This window comes from Pseudorasbora parva, chromosome 18 (genome assembly GCF_024679245.1).
Source record: "Pseudorasbora parva isolate DD20220531a chromosome 18, ASM2467924v1, whole genome shotgun sequence".
Classification (NCBI taxonomy): domain Eukaryota; kingdom Metazoa; phylum Chordata; class Actinopteri; order Cypriniformes; family Gobionidae; genus Pseudorasbora; species Pseudorasbora parva.
Window position 1 is genome coordinate 7,395,018 of NC_090189.1, and position 17,587 is coordinate 7,412,604.

The window sequence follows — 17,587 nt, forward strand, 5'->3', positions numbered from 1 at the left end:
CGATGCTGCATCCATTCGATGAAAACTACAGTAAAATATTACCATTTTGAAGATGCTTTCTGTGAATACATGTTCAAATGTCATTTATTCCGATACTGAAATCTTTCTGATATGAAGATTTGCTGCTCAAGAAACATTTATGATTATCATCAGTGTTGAAAACAGTTCTTGTTTTTATAGAGACCATGATATATATTTTTTCCAGGAATCTTTGATGAAGTTCAAAAACCAGCATTTATTAGAAATAGTACCTTTTGCAACATAAGCAGTATAAATGTCATTCCTGTCCCTTTTGATCAATTTATCTCATCCTTGCTGAATAATAGTATATAAATACATACATCAAAACATATCAGCAATAAACCACTCATGTACTTTTTATTGGCACAACAAATCACAATCCAAACTAAATTCAACATCTGGAAGTATAAAGAGTTGAACAGTTGTGTGTGTTAAGTGCTATAAACACAAACTGCTCTAGGAGAAGCTGCAAAAAGAGCTTTTGGTCACATTTGATCTGCTCTTGACAACAAACCTTAGACATTAAGGACAAATGTTACTCTTACTGATGTATGAATGTGTGTGTGTGTCTCAGTCGGCTCCCTCTGTGGTGACCGAAGACACGGCAGTGATGTAATAGGGTCCCTCGTTCAGGTAGGTTCTTAGCTTTAAGTAATTGTGCGCTCCAAAGATCTGCTGAGCGCTCGAGGAGCTCAACAACGCCCCCACCAGCTCAAATTTACAATCCTTGGCTTCTTTTCCCTTCCCGACTGAGCGATCCATCACCCACTCCACGAACCCAGGAGTGTCCATCATCAGCTGCTGACCCCAGGGCTGACAGCCAATGGCCTGAACACAAAACAGTGCAGAAAACAACGTAAGCAGGCATTTCAAGAGATCACCACACACACACACTAAAGGTGTTCAGCTGCGTTTGGATTAACCGATCGGTGAGATCTGTCGCTGGCAGTCGGGCGAGGTCATGAAAGCGCTGACATGAAGTTGGACACTTTCTGCTGTTATTTAACGCACATGAAGAGGGCAACCTTTCACTCACAAAAGATCCACCAATAGCAAACCACAACCATCCGATCAATTTGAGTATTGGGTGATCTCACTGATCTAGCAACTCGTATTACTATCCTGCAGAGACATAAACTTGATAAATTACCCACGGGCAAAAGCAAATCCCACAATACATTTGTTCTTGTTCGAGAAGCCGTTTCGCTCACAGATATCCATAAAAAAGGCTAGATGTCTCGTGCGCGCTGTTGGCCAATGGAGGTTGCCGTCCGCAACTGGCGGCCATCTTGTCACAGGCAGCTCGCTCAGTTGTAACAGTGTGTTTTAATGGTGCATGTACTTTTAAATAGCCATAACTTGCAAAATTTTCAACCAATTTTTTTAACAAACTGTTTCGTTTGTTATAAACGTCAGAGATGTAGTTATGACACTACATACTTATGAATAATTATAACCATGGACTTCAATATGAAAGTAACATTGAACAGAACAGATAGGTGCAATAAAAAGGGTATTTATGTTAAATCAATATATAGGCTAAAACTGTGTACCTAATGGCAACATGAGAAATTAATCAATTAATTATATATATATATATACACACACACACACACCTCAAAATTTTTCCCCAGAGCTAGCTATAGCTAATATATATATTATATATATATATATATATATATATATATATATATTTTTATAATAAGAATATCACTATTATAATAAAATTTTTTTTTTTTTTTTTTTAATTAAAACAAAAAAAAACATGCAGTTTATTTTAACTAGACAAAAGATTGGTTGTCATAAAATCATTATTGGTGTCAATAAAACCTATATAATTGAACAGCTCGATTGTGGTCTCAGCCTTGATAACGTGCACGTAAGTTATAGCCGTGATGCACAAGCTGCACGATTAAGTCGTTTATCGAAATTTAAAGCTGCAATTTCAACGTGTTAAAGCATCCAGATTTGTAGCCATGTTAATAACGTTTGTAAGAAACCAAACCATTTGTAAATCTGTCAAGATTTCAGCGAGATAAGAGTATTTATGTTCGTACAGATCACTCATTTTACATCAGGTTCCACAGAGCCCAACAGAAAACTTGCCCGTGACAAGATGGCCGCCGGTGATGACGATGGTAACTCCGCCGTAAGACATCTAGTCTTTATTATGTATATCTATGGTTTCGCTCATATATTCATCACAATAAGGAAGAAAAGACTAGAGCAACTTGGTGCAGTGTGTAAATTTCAGCGGCATCCAGTGGTGAGGTTGCAAATTGCATCCGCCCATTGCTCACCCCTCCCTTTCAAAGCACATAGAGAAGCTATGGTGGCCAACACAGGACAAAGATCTTGTTGTCTGAGAGAACAGAGAGTGGCTAGCGCTCTGTAGAGCAGTTTGTCCGTTTAGGGCTACCGTAGAAAGATGGCGACTTCACCGTAAGGGGACCCGCGGTGTATTGAGATAGAAATGCTCATTCTAAGGTAATAAAAACAGAACGGTTCATTATGTTAGGTCTTTATACACCACTGAAAACATAGTTATGTTTATTATATTATATTTCTGTCAATAGATCCTCATAAACACTACACACTGCACCTTTAATGTTGACTTTTTACAGTAGATCATAAACAACACACACTCTAACATCGTCCCAATTAGCCTATTTACACACTATTCTATGCGATTGTGTAGTATAAATAGTGCAAGTTGTGTTCACACTGGAAATGTTTAAAAAACTATAACAAAAGTGACCTTTAAATACCCAGATAATGCCTTTAATTAAGCAAATAAATGAGGTGTGGAATGTTGGATCCTACATGCACTCAACTGTCACAGCTTTAATTATGTAAAAAGGGGGATGGGGTTCATAATCCAATGTTGAATCAATGACACAAGAACCTTTTACAATGTGTACACTACACAATTGAGTATACAGTACAATTGAGTATACAGTACATAAAGCGTCATTTGGAAGAACTCACAGTGAAGATTCGTAGCGCGCTGCAGTGGAGCTCTGGGAAGGGCTGCGTGCTTATGTTCCGTATCATCGCCATCGGCTGAGAGCTCAGACAGTTAAACCACAACTCAGTCAACAGTAACAGGTCATCCGTCTGCTGCTCCACCTACACAAACCACAAATATTTCAGACCAAAATGCTTTGCAGGAACATTTGAACACAAATCCTGCTCCTACGAGGAAACACACCCACACACACTTACAGGTAACGTGAGCAGCTGTGCCAGAGCCTCCAAACATCTGACTCGGAGTTCATTGGCTCCTTCGAAGGCCACTTTACTGATTCTCTTCAACACCGACGTGAACTTCTCACCTGTGATGGACAACGGAGTACGTCAAAAACAAAGTCAAGCGTCACTGTTACTAGCAGGGCTGGTTATCAATGCAGATTCTGATTCGCAAGCTTTCAATTTGATTCATTTACATTTATGCATTTGATTCATTATGCATTTAGCAGACACTTTAATCCAAAGCTACTCAAGTCCATTCTGATTGGGTTTAATTTAGTTCTAAAGAGTTTATATGTCCCTTTCACTTACATATGAAAGCATTTTCTCTTAGATAACACTAAATCATACAGACAATCTTTTAAATTGTTAAATTAAAAAATGGCTTGTAACAAGGCCCAAACTTTACAGTTCAATTTCCATTTGTTTAACAGATAAATAAAACAACCCAAAACTGCTTTATGTTATAGCAAAAAAAAAAAAATGTTTCGTATAAAAGTCATTAGAAATTATTAAAATATTGTACAATTATAAACTCCAGTTATAAACTCCCATGAAAGAATATAGAAAGTTTGCATCTATAACAAGTCTTTTTGAATGATTCAATAAAAGGACCAGCTCATAAGAGTCGTGTGTTTTTTATATGATGCTGTATATTTTTAGCTGCGTCCCATTTCACATCCTTCCAAGGCCGACTGTTAACATTGGGCAATTTCACTCTGGTTCCGTCCCGCTGGCCTGTGGTGTCCCCCAGGGCTCTGTTCTGGCTCCCGTTCTGTTTTCTATTTATATTCTTCCACTTGGATCTTTCTTTCGAAAGTATGGTATTAGTTACCATTGTTATGCAGACGACACACACAAATATATCTCCCTATAAAACATGCAAATAATTTAGACACTGTGACAGCTTGCCTTGATGACATTAAAGCATGGATGTCTTTAAACTTTTTAAGTCTTAATGAGAGCAAAACGGAGGTTGTGGTGTTTGCCTCCTCTGTTGACAAAAACATTTCAAAATTAAATCTGAGTGTGCTGGCGCCCTTTGTTAAACCATACGTGAAAAATGTGGGTGTTATACTTGACAGCGCCTTAAAGCTTGATAGTCAGGTAAATCAAGTTTTTATCAATTGCGTGTTCTGGTTAAAACAAAGTCGGTTCTCTCTTTTAAAGCTACACTGTGTAACTTTTTTAGTTTATTCTTAGCTAAAATCACTTAGTTCTTTTTTTAAAAAAAATATGTGCTCATTAATGTATATTTACTTCTTTCAAGTAATAATGTATTCTCGTAATTTTATAATATACCATTGAAAACACATACGTGTTAGGGGTTCGGATGGCGGTCGCCATGTTGCTCCTCCATCTTGAAAGTACATTTGCCAAAGAGGGACATACCCGTAAATTCGCATTTCGCGTTTTTACACTCGATGGCACTGTGTCGAATGTGAAGAGGAGGATTGCTTGAGGCTGCTATATGATGATGGAGGATCACTCTTAAGCCCCTTTCACACTGCACGTCGGACCCGCAATATTCCCTGTGAAATCGTGTCCGCAAGGACCCCCAGAGCGATTCTATTGGCTGAAAGAAATTTTAATAGGTAATCTGTTCAGAGCCTGATTACAATTCTTACACAATCGCGTTTTGATTTTTACTGTTTAAATTGTGTTAAAATAGTCTTTAATGTCTTACAAAGCATATGTTTTATATATTAGTAGTATATAACTGAAGCTATAAGTGCTTATATAAGTATATAATTCAGAACATGTTTTTGCTCCCATTATAGCAATCAATTAAATATTTCAAATTAATGTTTTGCGTGTGTACTTAGTGTGGCAATGAATTCATAGTTTATTAGTTTATTATTTAGTTATTTTTAAACAATTGATTGTCCAGAACCATGTATAACAACTTTTGATCAGGCATTTAAAACCGCTACCAGCGGACACGATTTCACAGGGGGACAGGATTTGTCATGACACCGGGTCGCCTTCTGTGTGAAAGCAACCACGTCCCGGAATTGATTACCGAATTCGACCCGGGTCGGGGACCTAGTAACATTGCGGGATATGTATCAGAGTCGCCAAGGAAGTGGAAAAGAGAATTAAGACGGCAACGCAACGGGCAAATCAACAAGACAAAAGTAAATAATGGAGTGGCCTTTCCAAGATGGAAAGAGCTCATGAGGAGCAACGATTTTAAAAAGAACGCCGCCGACGTTGCCTGCTTTCTTCTCGACAGGTAATATTAATTCAGCCTATTTGTGTATATTGGAAGTTTTATTGTTGCTTGGCTAATTATATCATGGTGTGCTGAGCATAACACTAGAACGACGTCTAGGATAGTTTTCCTCGCGTCAATGATGAAAAAGTATTGTTTACCTTATAACATAAATCCATGTTCTATGACGGATAAAATGAGATTAATATTTTAATTGCATTATAATTTGTTTGCCTTACGCTAGTGATGTCGTACAATATACAGAATAATGATAGCACTGATAAAAGTTACTTTACTAAGAAGCTTGCATTCGTCTGGGAACCTGATAGCTGATGTTAGCAATGAAATGGCAAAAAAATTACGAAAACGTAAAACTATTATTCATTTTACATAGATTAATTTGATCATAGATCATTTGGCAAATTAAATAACTGCAAATTATAATAGTTTTCAAAAGTAACCTCATCACCTGAAGCAACACTCACCGAAGAGGTCGAACTGGAAGCCATGACTAAATCGGCCACCGTAGGAGTTGAAACGAAATCGAAATTGAGAGGAACAGAAACTATTATTCACTGGATGGTCATATACCTTTACACCACTAGATGGGGGAAAATATCACACAGTGTAGCTTTAATATCTTTGAAAGAGTTATCCATGCTTTTATCACCACTAGACTAGACTATTGCAATTCCCTATATCTGCGGATTGGACAGGCTTCCTTGAACCGCCTTCAAATAGTTCAAAATGCGGCTGCTAAAGTTTTAACGGGAGCTCGCAAATGTAAACATATTACCCCCATCCTACCCTCCCTCCACTGGTTGCCTGTGCGCCATACAATTGATTTGTTATTGGTTTTGAAATCATTACATGGATTAGCACCACAATACGTTACAGGTCTGATTGAACACCACCCAGGGAGAGCCCTTAGGTCTGCAAATCAGAGGCTCTTAGGAGTCCCTAAAACTAGATTAAAGTCTAGGGGCGACCGGGCCTTCTCTGTAGCCGCTCCTAGACTGTGGAACACCCTGCCTATTTTTTCATGTTTTTTATTATTATTCTATGTTTAATGTTTTTCGTGTACAGCACATTGGTCAACGGCAGTTGTTTTTAATAGTGCTATATAAAGAAATTGAAAATGAAAATTGAAAATTGACTGCGTCACTGCGGCACAATGAAAGATGTCCCTATTCGAAGGCTTCTTCAAAAGCAGACTCAAAATGCATTCCTTGTTTTCTGGGCAATAAATGATACAACAGATGGGCCTTCGCTGCGTAGCTTACCCCAGAATTAATCGCGCACCAGTGAATTGTGACACAGGCATTGTGTGTTGTTACTGTACTGAACTAAAAGCAGATCTGAAACATAACCATGACGCACTTTGAATGGCTTATTCTGTGGATACGTTCGCTAACACACAGTTACCTGTTTTATGCAGGACCTGTTTACCCTCCACGGTACCGCCGAGCACTCCAAGTGTGTCCAGGGCAACGGGAGTCAGTGTGGGGTCAAGGTTCATCGCCATGGAGAAGACTACCTCAAGGAATACTGGGTACTTCTCACAGACCTGCTGAGGGCTATCCATGATCGCCAGATTGCCAAAAAACTTCACCAGCCCTAAAACAAAAAACAATAATAAAACATGTAAATATTCTTCTTTTTCTTATGTTTTATTATTATCATTATTATTTATATAGTAATCACTGAAAAACTAACTTAAATATAAATTGATTATATTAGTGCTGTCAAAATAGATGAATCACATATACATATTATATATATATATATATATATATATATATATATATATATATATATATATATATATATATATATATATATATATATATATATATATATATATATATATATATATATATATATATATAATATCAGTCATAACATTATGACCTAAAAGTGTTGGTCCCCCTTTTGCTGCCAACATTATTATTTTTTGCATTTATATTTAACAATTGCCATGATTACTAGATGAGGATCTGAAAAACCATGATAATATTAATAACAGCAAAAACACAAACAATATTAATAACTAAATAACATTTTAAGCAATTTGAATATAAACGATTTATACTGATCAACTTCTATGAAATTTCCAATGATTGCTGTATAAGGGTTTATAAATAAATAATAATGTTTTTAGCAATCTGAATATAAATAATCATGACTTTTCAATGGCTTAAGATTTATAGACCTGGGAATCAAATTAAAACTCCCTGATTATTCCAGGTTGTTCACGGCTGTCTAAATCAGGGAAAAACATTCTCACTCCCTCACACACGCACACACACACATACACACACACACACACACACGTGCACGCGCACACGCGCACACACGCACACACGCGCACACGCGCGCGCGCGCACGCACACACGCACACACGCACACACGCACACACAGACACCTGGAAGGTAAAGGCTTGAGAAGGCGTCGGATTCCGCAGCGATTATCATGTTGGAGATTTTATCCATGATGCCTTGCTGTGCCAGATACTGACGGCCATGTTGACTCTGAGCCAGATTAGTCACCATCTCTATAGCAGTTACTCTGGAAAGAGAAGAGCGATAGTTCATCTCTGCGGGCATAAATGTGTCTTATATTGTATTGCGTATGTGTGTGTGAGATCATTACCTGACCAAAACATCATCTCCAGTCAGTTCCTCCAGCAGCTGTGAGATTAAACTGCTGTTGGCGCAGTAACCCAGAGACACTGGAGACACTGTGGACACTTCCACGATCAACTGGACACACATACACACAATTAAAGGGATAGTTCACCCTAAAATAAAAATCTGTCATCATTCACTCTCCCTCAACGTGTTCAAAACCTGATTAAGTTTCTTTCTTCTGCTGAACACAAAAGAAGATATCGTAAAGAATGTCGGTAACCAGACAGTCCCTGTTGACTTCCACAAGGTTTTTTTTCCTACTATGAAAGTCAATGAAGACCATCAACTGTCTGGTTACCGACATTCTTTAAAATATCTTCTTTTGTGTTAAGCAGAAGAAAGAAATCCATGTAGGTTTGGAACAAGTTGAGGGAGAGTAAATGATGACAGAATATTCATTTTCGGAGGAGATATTCCTTTGAGCTCAAATCTCTCATAAAGTTCACTCCTTCATCTGTCGATTATCACGCACCTCATAAACTCTGTATCTGATGATGTCACTGGTGAGCATCACATCCTTGAGCTTGTTCAGCAAATCAGAGCGGAACAAAGCATCCAGCCCCGCCTTCGTGTTGCTGAGTTTACTAAGGGCAGCTATCGCCTGACAAAAACAACACAAATAAAGAGACAAAAACCCACTTATACATAAATCATGCGAGAAAAATTGTGTTTTGACTGCTTTCTTTTTGCAGTTGAGATGCTGCATTGCAGTGTGGGTCTCTGTACCTCTTTGGCCACAGCTATGCGCTCAACGCTGATGCACTGAATCACATCACACAGGATTTCTGTGCTGTTCAGCATCTGGGTCACTCCATCAGCGTGGCCAGCCACACGGCCGATCTGTGGACACAGACACACAACGGATGGATGAATGACATCAAAGAGTAAACTTGTATAGAGGGCAACAGTAAAAATCCCATTCATTACTCCACAGGAGAATCGATTCTGAATAATAACTTAAGACAGTTAAAGACAGGCTGTGAGCTATGAGGTTGTTAATCAAAAGTTTATGCCTTTATCGAAGACATCAGCCTGCATTTTGTCAACTTATTTTTTTTAAATAATAGTGTTTAACAGCAGAATTCCTGGTGAAAAATTACATAACCCGTGATTTTGCAATATTAATGGAAATAAAAAAGGCAGCAGCTATTTGCACTAAGTGTAAATACAAATTTTTTTAGCGATAGATAATATTTACACTAAGTGCAAATAGCTGTAGATTCTATTTACTAAGTGAAAATAGTGATATATCCTATTTAAACCATATAAAAGTAGCAGTTCTTTGCCATATAAATAGTAATTACATGTAATGTATCATCCTACAGATACATACTATTTGCACCTCAGTATTGTTGTACATTAACAGGATGCAATAATAACAGTGTAAATTATTATTTTTATGTAAATTATTAAATGGAATGCCGCCTTAAAAGGACAATAAAAGCCCTCTTTACAGCTTATATACACCCAATAAATGCATTTATTATTATTTTATTTTATTATTATTTATATTATTTATTATAACACTCTGTTTGGCCCTTTATTTCCACATTTAGACCATTTTCTTAATTTTTATTATAAATAAATGCCTTTCTAATGTGATTTGTGATGAGAAAAGAGAGAAGAGCAAGCTCTGTAAAAGGCGGATTCGAAACCGTGTTGATCGCGACAAAACAGTGATCTATTAGCCATACGCTTTACTGATTAAGCCACTGAGGATGTTGAATTATGGGCGTTTAAAAAAAAATCTTGTTTGGCACAGCCGGGCATTGTTAGGCGGAGCTAGTGCGAATAGCACTTGCCAACAAGGCACGCTATTTGCACTTGGTGTGAATAGACACTCCAAATAAAAATACCTATAGGGAAACAATATTTTAACAATAATCGATGCTATTTGCTGTCATTGAAGCCCGCGTCATTTCAGCTTAGCTTTAAAACATTTGTGTCTAACGGCAGAATTCATGGTGAAAAACTACATTACCCATGATGCTGTACAGTACAAGTAATCTAATATGTAACTGAATTACTTTTCCCTTGACAAAATAAAGTAAGGGATTACTCTTAATTTTCTGTCATTTAATTAGTTACTTCTGATGTAATCGCACTAAATACTTTAAAGAATATAAAACAATAGTGGATTTAGCATGTTAAAATGTATGTTTTTAATGTCCCCTTCTCCCTTTACACACTTTGGACAGTTTAAGAATAATTTATGCAGTTTTGTATTATTTATTTGAAAGAATCAAAAGTGCAGTTTTGTGTTTATCCTTTCGACTGGTCGACGTTTATGTGGGTTTTAGAAAGTAATTAACAATAAGTAATCCATTACTTTTTAGAGTAATTAGTAGGCTACATTCATCACACTGTTGTAGACGTAATTAGTAGCTAGTTATTAATTAATTTTTAGAGCAACTTACCCAACACTGCTTGTACCTTTGCATTTCTGTGTGATTTTCAAATCATTTTTTGCTTCATAACAAAGTTTGTAATTAACCTCGCAGCTGGTAAGGTTGGTTCATGATTTAGTAAGACTTAAAAATACCTGTGAGAAAAATGAATGTGAAAGGCAGCTGAAGAACTATTGCACTCCAGTGCCACTGACCTGTGTGAGGGTGAGCACTTTGACCGAGTCGTCCGGATGGTTCAGTCCACTCTGGAGCGCCGTCTTATAGTTCTGAACCAGCTGGACGGGTTCTAACGCCTGCAGAACACGACTCAGGATTTCCACACACACCTCAATCTGCTCTCTGCACCCAAAACAGTCCAAATTTAGTTCTACATGATCCTTTCCCTTTTGAAAAGTTAACATTTAAAAGAATACTCTTGAACCTCAATATAAACAAAAGGAAATGTATAATGCGAATGTTCAGACTCATATTAAAGCTTTTATTTCAGAAGAGCAAGAAAATCATGTTTCCATGTCATGATATAAAATTAAACAAACAAAAAAAGGTTCGAGTTATCACATTGTTAAGTTTGTTAAGTAGTTGAATTTGAGTAATAATACATGGATTATAGGTCCATTTTATTTATTTATTCAACACATATAACGTTAGATCTAGAATAATTGTAGTTTTGTGGCATTTAAAAATAATTAGAAAATATTATTTTAATCCTTAAAGCAGCTGAAGTCTAAATTATTTGCAAAATTATGTTGATTTCGTGATCCATTACTTAATAAAATATATATATTGAGCGAATCAAACAGCTCATATTCGTAACGTTATCAGTGTGCAGTCTGTAACTTAGTATGTACTGTGCCTGTTGACTCAGCACTATCAATACTCACTTGTCATTTGTGTTTAAAAGCGCGAATATGATCTCCAGTCGAGCTCCAGACACCGCCTGCCTTAAACCGCTCACGGGCGTCGATAAAACGGCCGTCCGGAGGGTCTTGAGCTCCTCGATAGGGTCTTCTGATGCACAGATTTCATTCAGCAGACTCTGTATAGGCGCCGCCATCTTGCTCCAATGTTTGCGTCACATGACCAGGGGGCGGGAAACATGATCCTGAGCTCATTTGCACAACGATAATATAATATAATATAATATAATATAATATAATATAATATAATATAATATAATATAATATAATATAATATAATATAATATAATATAATATAATATAATATAATATAAAACACATGTTCCCTTCACATTTTTTTTGGTCTATCCAGAGCCATGGCACTGGGTCTGTCTATCTGACGTTGTTGACGACGGATATCAAGACAGCAAAGGAGGTGCAACAATGGACGATTTGTAAGTTCGTAGTTTGACGGGTAAATCAACTCCATGTAAATGTGTGTTTTTTAGTTGTCAGCGTTTATTTTACACATTAAGTTTTGATAAGTTAATGTCATATTTGAGGAGTCACGCGCAAGTTTCCACAGGTGGGCGTTCAGGTAACGTATAAACGCTCTGTATTTTATTATATTCTCTACAAATGTGTTCGTACATCCACACAGCTTTAATTTGTCTTATTTACTGGCCTCTGTAAAGTGTCTGTGCCCTGTTTTCAATATAAACACCATCTCCAGCAAGTAAATTATGTATTTGATTTGTGAGGAGAGACTCTGCACGTGCCTCTACTGGCCGCTAGATGACGCCATCGGGGTTTGTTTTCTGCCATTTATTTTCATTAATTGATCATTATTTGAGTCTAATTAACGGCGGGTTTACTCTCTCTGTGTCAGCAAATGTATCTTAATGTGATGGTAAGTGGTGGGCCTAATGCCATGTTGCTTTCATATATATATATGTATACTATGATAGCCTACTGATTGGTTTCCATATACCACATTATTGGAACCACACAGTTTTAGTGTTTTGAAGGCTCCAATAAAAGTGTATTTATAGTCGATTAATCCGGTTTCAGATAGCAGATCTCAGAACATCATCATATCTGGCTGGTGTTTGGGACTGGAGTGTGTGTGTGTGTGTGTGTGTGTGTGTGTGTGTGTGTGTGTGTGTGTGTGTGTGTGTGTGTGTGTGTGTTTCTTTTTGGCAGTGTGCATTTGTGGGTCTCTTCATATCAGTGTTTGTGGACTCTGAATGTGTGCGGTGCATGCTGACCTATTGCTGGCTATTGAGCAGTAATCCCTGTTAGGCGGTGGGAATGTAGGTGGAGTGCCAGTGGATAACTTCAGGATTATTCCACATTGGCAACTCCATTTAATGCCAGCCGTGCAAGTGCCCATCCGAGAAATGTGTTAAGATGCCCATATATACACATACACTGCCGTTCAAAAGTTTTGTGGTCTGTGGTCGTGTGGTCAAAAGTTTTGTGAGCTCAAATGTTTTTGAAAGAAGTCTGCTCACCAGGCCGCATTTATTTGATAAAAAATACAGTAAAAAGTTACATTTTTGTCCAATTTAAAATAACTGCTTTCTATGTGAATAAAATGTAATTTATTCCTGTGATCAAAGCTGAATTTACTTCTGAATCCGTATAATTACTTCAGTCTTCAGTGTCGCATGATCCTTCAGAAATCATTGTAATATGAGGATTTGCTGCTCAAGAAACATTTCTGAAACAGTTGTGCTGCTTTTATCGTTGACAAAATATTTTTGTGAAAACCATGATAAATTGTTTTAGGATTCTTTGATGAATGGAAAGTTGAAAAGAACAGCATTAATTTGGATGTCTTTTATCTTGCCTAATAAAAAATATTAATTGATTTATTAAATAGATAGATAGACAGATAGATGGATGCTAGGTGTTGTAGGTGTTTGTCAGGGTGTTATATGAGTTTTTAGCACATTTCTTTGTGGTTTCTAAATTATTATGAGTAGTTGCTATAGGTGATTCCTTACTGACCAAAAGATTGACCTTCGAGTGCTGTAGCAGCAGAGAGGCTTGCCGTGTGTCCATACAAGCTGTATTTGTGCGTCTGCATTTGACCTCCTGACTGAGCAGTAATTATGGGTGGGATACTCCTGTTTACACACGCGGATCAAACCATCTCAACCGTGTTTGTGGAAGAGACTTAAATCAATGGTCTTACTGATGAACTTCACTCTCAGCCTTTACAAAGAGTCTGTATGTCCACCATCAAAGCGGAATACGTCTTTTCCTGTCCTCATGCATTCTTGTAGCATATAGAAATCCTTTTTTTCTTTCGACGCCTGCGTGTTAACTTCAGCTGCTTGTCTGTGACTTCACTATCACACAGGAGAAAGTACTCATACAAACCCATATAAACACACAAACACTTTCAGAACACACACACACACACATACACACACACACACACACACACACACACACACACACACATAGTTCTGCCTAAATAGACCTTCACTTCTGAGAGTGTTTCAGAGCAGGTCATCAATAGCCTCCCTGTTCCTCTGAGGTAAAATGAGATCCTACACACACAGATACACACCAGTTTAACCTCAATCCGAGAGCAAAAATAAAACGGCAAAGAGACCCACCTTCTTTTCTGAAAGACATTACAGTCCCAGTGCCACACACACACACACACACACACACACACACACACACACACACACACACACACACACACACACACACACACACACACACACATATATTATGGTAATAGAATAAAAAAAGTTGGCATTGTTAACGTCTCATTTCTTTTGGATTACAGCTGTAGCGCCATTTCAGCGTACGGGCATACTATCATTACCATAATGACTCGATCAGGGCATTCGTTGATTCGTTTGAACAGTTTTGGATAGTTTTTGGATTTCACTAAACACACACTAAGTTCTTTAAACTTTAAAATAAACCATAGAGTAGGCTAAATAGATGACTTGATGGTATTACATTTAATCCAAATGTCAGCTTTGTCTCAGACGTTTGTCCTAAAATAAGGTTAAAAAGTGTGGGGTTAAGAAAATATATATTTATTCATTTTTATTCAGCAAGGATGCATTAAATTGATCAAAAGTGACAAAAATCCACAAAAATATTAAACTGTATTAAACATTTATAATAATCATAAATGTTTCTTGAGCAGCAAACCCTCATATCAGAATGATTTCTGAGGGACCATGTGATACTGAAAATTGGAGTAATGATGCTGAAAATTCAGCTTTCATCTCAGGAATAAATTTAATTTGAACATATAGTCAAACAGAAAATAGCTATTTTGATCTTTGATAATTTTTCATAATACTACTGTTTTTACTGTATTTTTGAGTAGAAAAGAAAAGGTCTTATATCAAACCCAAACTTTAGTGTAAATAGATTAATTACTGTCATATGGTAAGTGTGTTGAGCTACAAAAAAGCTAAACAAAATATGGATGTGAGGTTAAATGTTTGAGTTCATTTTGACTTTTGATTGTAGATGTTGGTACCATGGCGAGTTGAGATCTAAAAGAGTCTTTGTGCCCCGTTTGATCTCATTATGGTAATGGAGAAAGAATTGAGACATTAAAGAGTTCTCACTTGTGAAGTTTCTTTCGTATGGGATGTCCTGACATGTTGAAGTGCTCTTAGAGCCTATACACCAGCTTCTCATCTTCCATTTCCTCTCTGTGGAGTCATAGTCGCTCGTTGTGAACCTCTACACAGCACTTGTGTGTTTGTCGGTCTCTTTTGGGTGGACTCATTTCTTGCTCTGGGACGGGCAGTTATTTTGGGCTCACAGACTGAGGCGCACTGTGTCACTGCTCAATCTGTATTTACGCTTCTCCGATTGGCCGGTTTTATTTGTGTTTCTCTCACTGGTCAGCTTTATTTGTCGACGTTTGACCGGCTGTGTTTTTGTGTTGGTTTGGCATGTTGTGTGAGTTTGATTTGTGTTTCCTGCCGTACGGCGAAGAGAAAAAGAGTCTGCCTATTTGGTTTACAAAGCAATTATTTTTCAGTCCTAAATGAGTTTAGATTCATGAATGTTTATTTGTTCATTCAGATTGATCAAGCACTTGTTGCTGCATGTTTTGGGCCGGGCAGATCAGACAAAGGACATTCAAATACGGATTAAAAACATGAATTTGAGCTCTAAATTAAATCTTCAATGCGTAAAGAAAAATATTCACTTCTGTCATTATTTACTTACTGTAGTGATGTTATTTCTTTTGTGGAATGTAAAATGAGTTAGCTAGAAGAATGACCAGGCTGCTATCTTTCAAGCTCCAAAATTACCATATATAATTGCTTTTTAGCATTTGGGTTTGGATATGAAAGAGGGTTATTTTGTGTATTTTTGCTTTAGAGTTTTTTAGGAAAGCTACAATTTTAAGGAGCAAAATAAAGTGGTAGTCAGATGAACAAACAGAGGTGTGCATTTAATTTAGGGTGTGTTAGTTCGGTTCTCTTGGTTCTTTTGGTCTTGGCCAAAAAATAAATGATACATTTAGGGTTTGTTCACACTTGGCATGTTTGGTTGGATTAAAACAAACCCTTGTGTGATTGCTCTGCTAGTGCGGTTTATTTGGATCAATGGTGCGCACCAATCAAGCAAATCAAGACCGCTGGAAAGATGGGTCTCAGTCCACTTCCAAGTGAACTCTGGTGCCGTTCCAGTGAAATATGAATGCAACACAAATCAAACCAAAAACAGGATATGATGTCACAAGATGCAACCCTAAAAAGGACAGAATGTTCAAGCTTACGCTTTTTCTCGTCATGGTCTTGGGCTGAATCCGAAATCGCCCTCCATTTCCCTTAAATAGGGCACTGTTTACTATTTGCTAGGCGTTTAGCAAATAGGGCACTATTTGAGGGCACAGCCATTTATAGTGGTGTCTGAAACCATAGTAGACTCAATCATTCCCACATTGCACCGCAATTACGGTTGCTGTCTAACAACTCTCTGTTGGCTTATGAGCTTGAAAAAACAAACTCTAGTCAGGCCGATCACATTGAGTATATAGTCGATGGGTGGTCTTAACATAATGACGGCAGAGTTGCGACGGTTCTGCGAATCCACGTACTACTTGAAAACAAAGAAGCTGACGAACAGTGGTCTTTCGAATCCACTTTGGTCGTGACTCTGAAAGACTTGGAGTTAAGCTTTTCTTTGAGAAAAGATCAAAGAACGGCAAAAAAAGAAAAATGTGTTCGTTGTTTTGGCGACCGGATACAGCAAAATTAACTCCGTTTCACCTTCTTCATTGCTCTGATTGTTTGTAGCGCTCTCCTATTGCTTGCAGTTTGAAAGACAACCGTTTATCCCCTCGGATTGAGGCCTGCCAACAGTGTGTTCCCAGACCCAATATATTGATGTGGGTCTGGCTTGTCAGGTTAGCTCAACCGACTTTAAAGTATAACATTAAATTTCGGTACCAACTTGGTATCGCGGTCTGTACTTTTGACAACACTACTGTAGGCAACTGTAGGCTACACACATACAATAAGCACATTTATCCCAGAACACAGCATTGATTTAGATGTCTCGGTAAGTTTTGTCACGAAATGTACGAAATAAAAGCCGACCAATCAGGTTATAAAAGCATCCATATGCCTTTAGGCTCTGTCCGGACCAAATGAACCAAGTGCACCAAACTGCAAGTATGAACACACTGGTTCGCTTTGTGTTTAAACTTTTGATCAGTTTTATCACCACGATATAACAAGAAAACACTCTTAATGTTACTCAGAGAACTTACCGAACATCTGAAACAATGCTTTGTGCTGATTGTGCAAATATTCATGCATACAAACTGAGGTATTTCTATCAGCTACGAAAATGAGTAAAGGAGTCAAAGTAGTGGCAGGAATTCCTCCAATGCACACAATCAAACATCTGCTGCAAGAAGTTGTGTTTCCGACTCCTGTACCGAACTGTCATGGGTAACATTGCAACTCGAGACGAGAAGAAAAAAAAAACAGGTGTGTTAGCATTCTGTTCTTATAGGGTCATGTCTTGTGACATCACTTTCTATTTTTGTCTTTGGTCCATGTCGCATTCATATTTCAGTCGAACTGCACCAGTTTG

General features: G+C 37.5%; 1 protein-coding gene across 1 annotated transcript; it reads right to left on the reverse strand.

The window, feature by feature from the left end:
• Positions 1-354: 354 nt before the first annotated feature.
• psmd5 (proteasome 26S subunit, non-ATPase 5) lies at positions 355-11,685 on the reverse strand. The gene is made up of 10 exons (XM_067422824.1): positions 11,465-11,685; positions 10,778-10,922; positions 8,902-9,015; positions 8,648-8,776; positions 8,138-8,247; positions 7,911-8,053; positions 6,911-7,102; positions 3,247-3,356; positions 3,010-3,150; positions 355-849 (listed from the first exon to the last, which is right to left on the reverse strand). The coding sequence occupies exons 1-10, from the start codon at positions 11,635-11,637 to the stop codon at positions 592-594; spliced, it is 1,515 nt and encodes a 504-aa protein (XP_067278925.1). The 5' UTR covers positions 11,638-11,685; the 3' UTR covers positions 355-591.
• Positions 11,686-17,587: the final 5,902 nt, after the last annotated feature.

Coding starts and splice junctions, on each gene's coding strand:
- psmd5 (XM_067422824.1), bottom strand. CDS start 11,637: ATGGCGGCGCCTATACAGAGTCTGCTGAATGAAATCTGTGCATCAGAA. Junction 3,151..3,246: donor CACAGCTGCTCACGTTACCT/GTAAGTGTGTGT, acceptor TGGTTTGTGTAG/GTGGAGCAGCAGACGGATGA. Junction 850..3,009: donor GCGCGCTACGAATCTTCACT/GTGAGTTCTTCC, acceptor TTTTGTGTTCAG/GCCATTGGCTGTCAGCCCTG.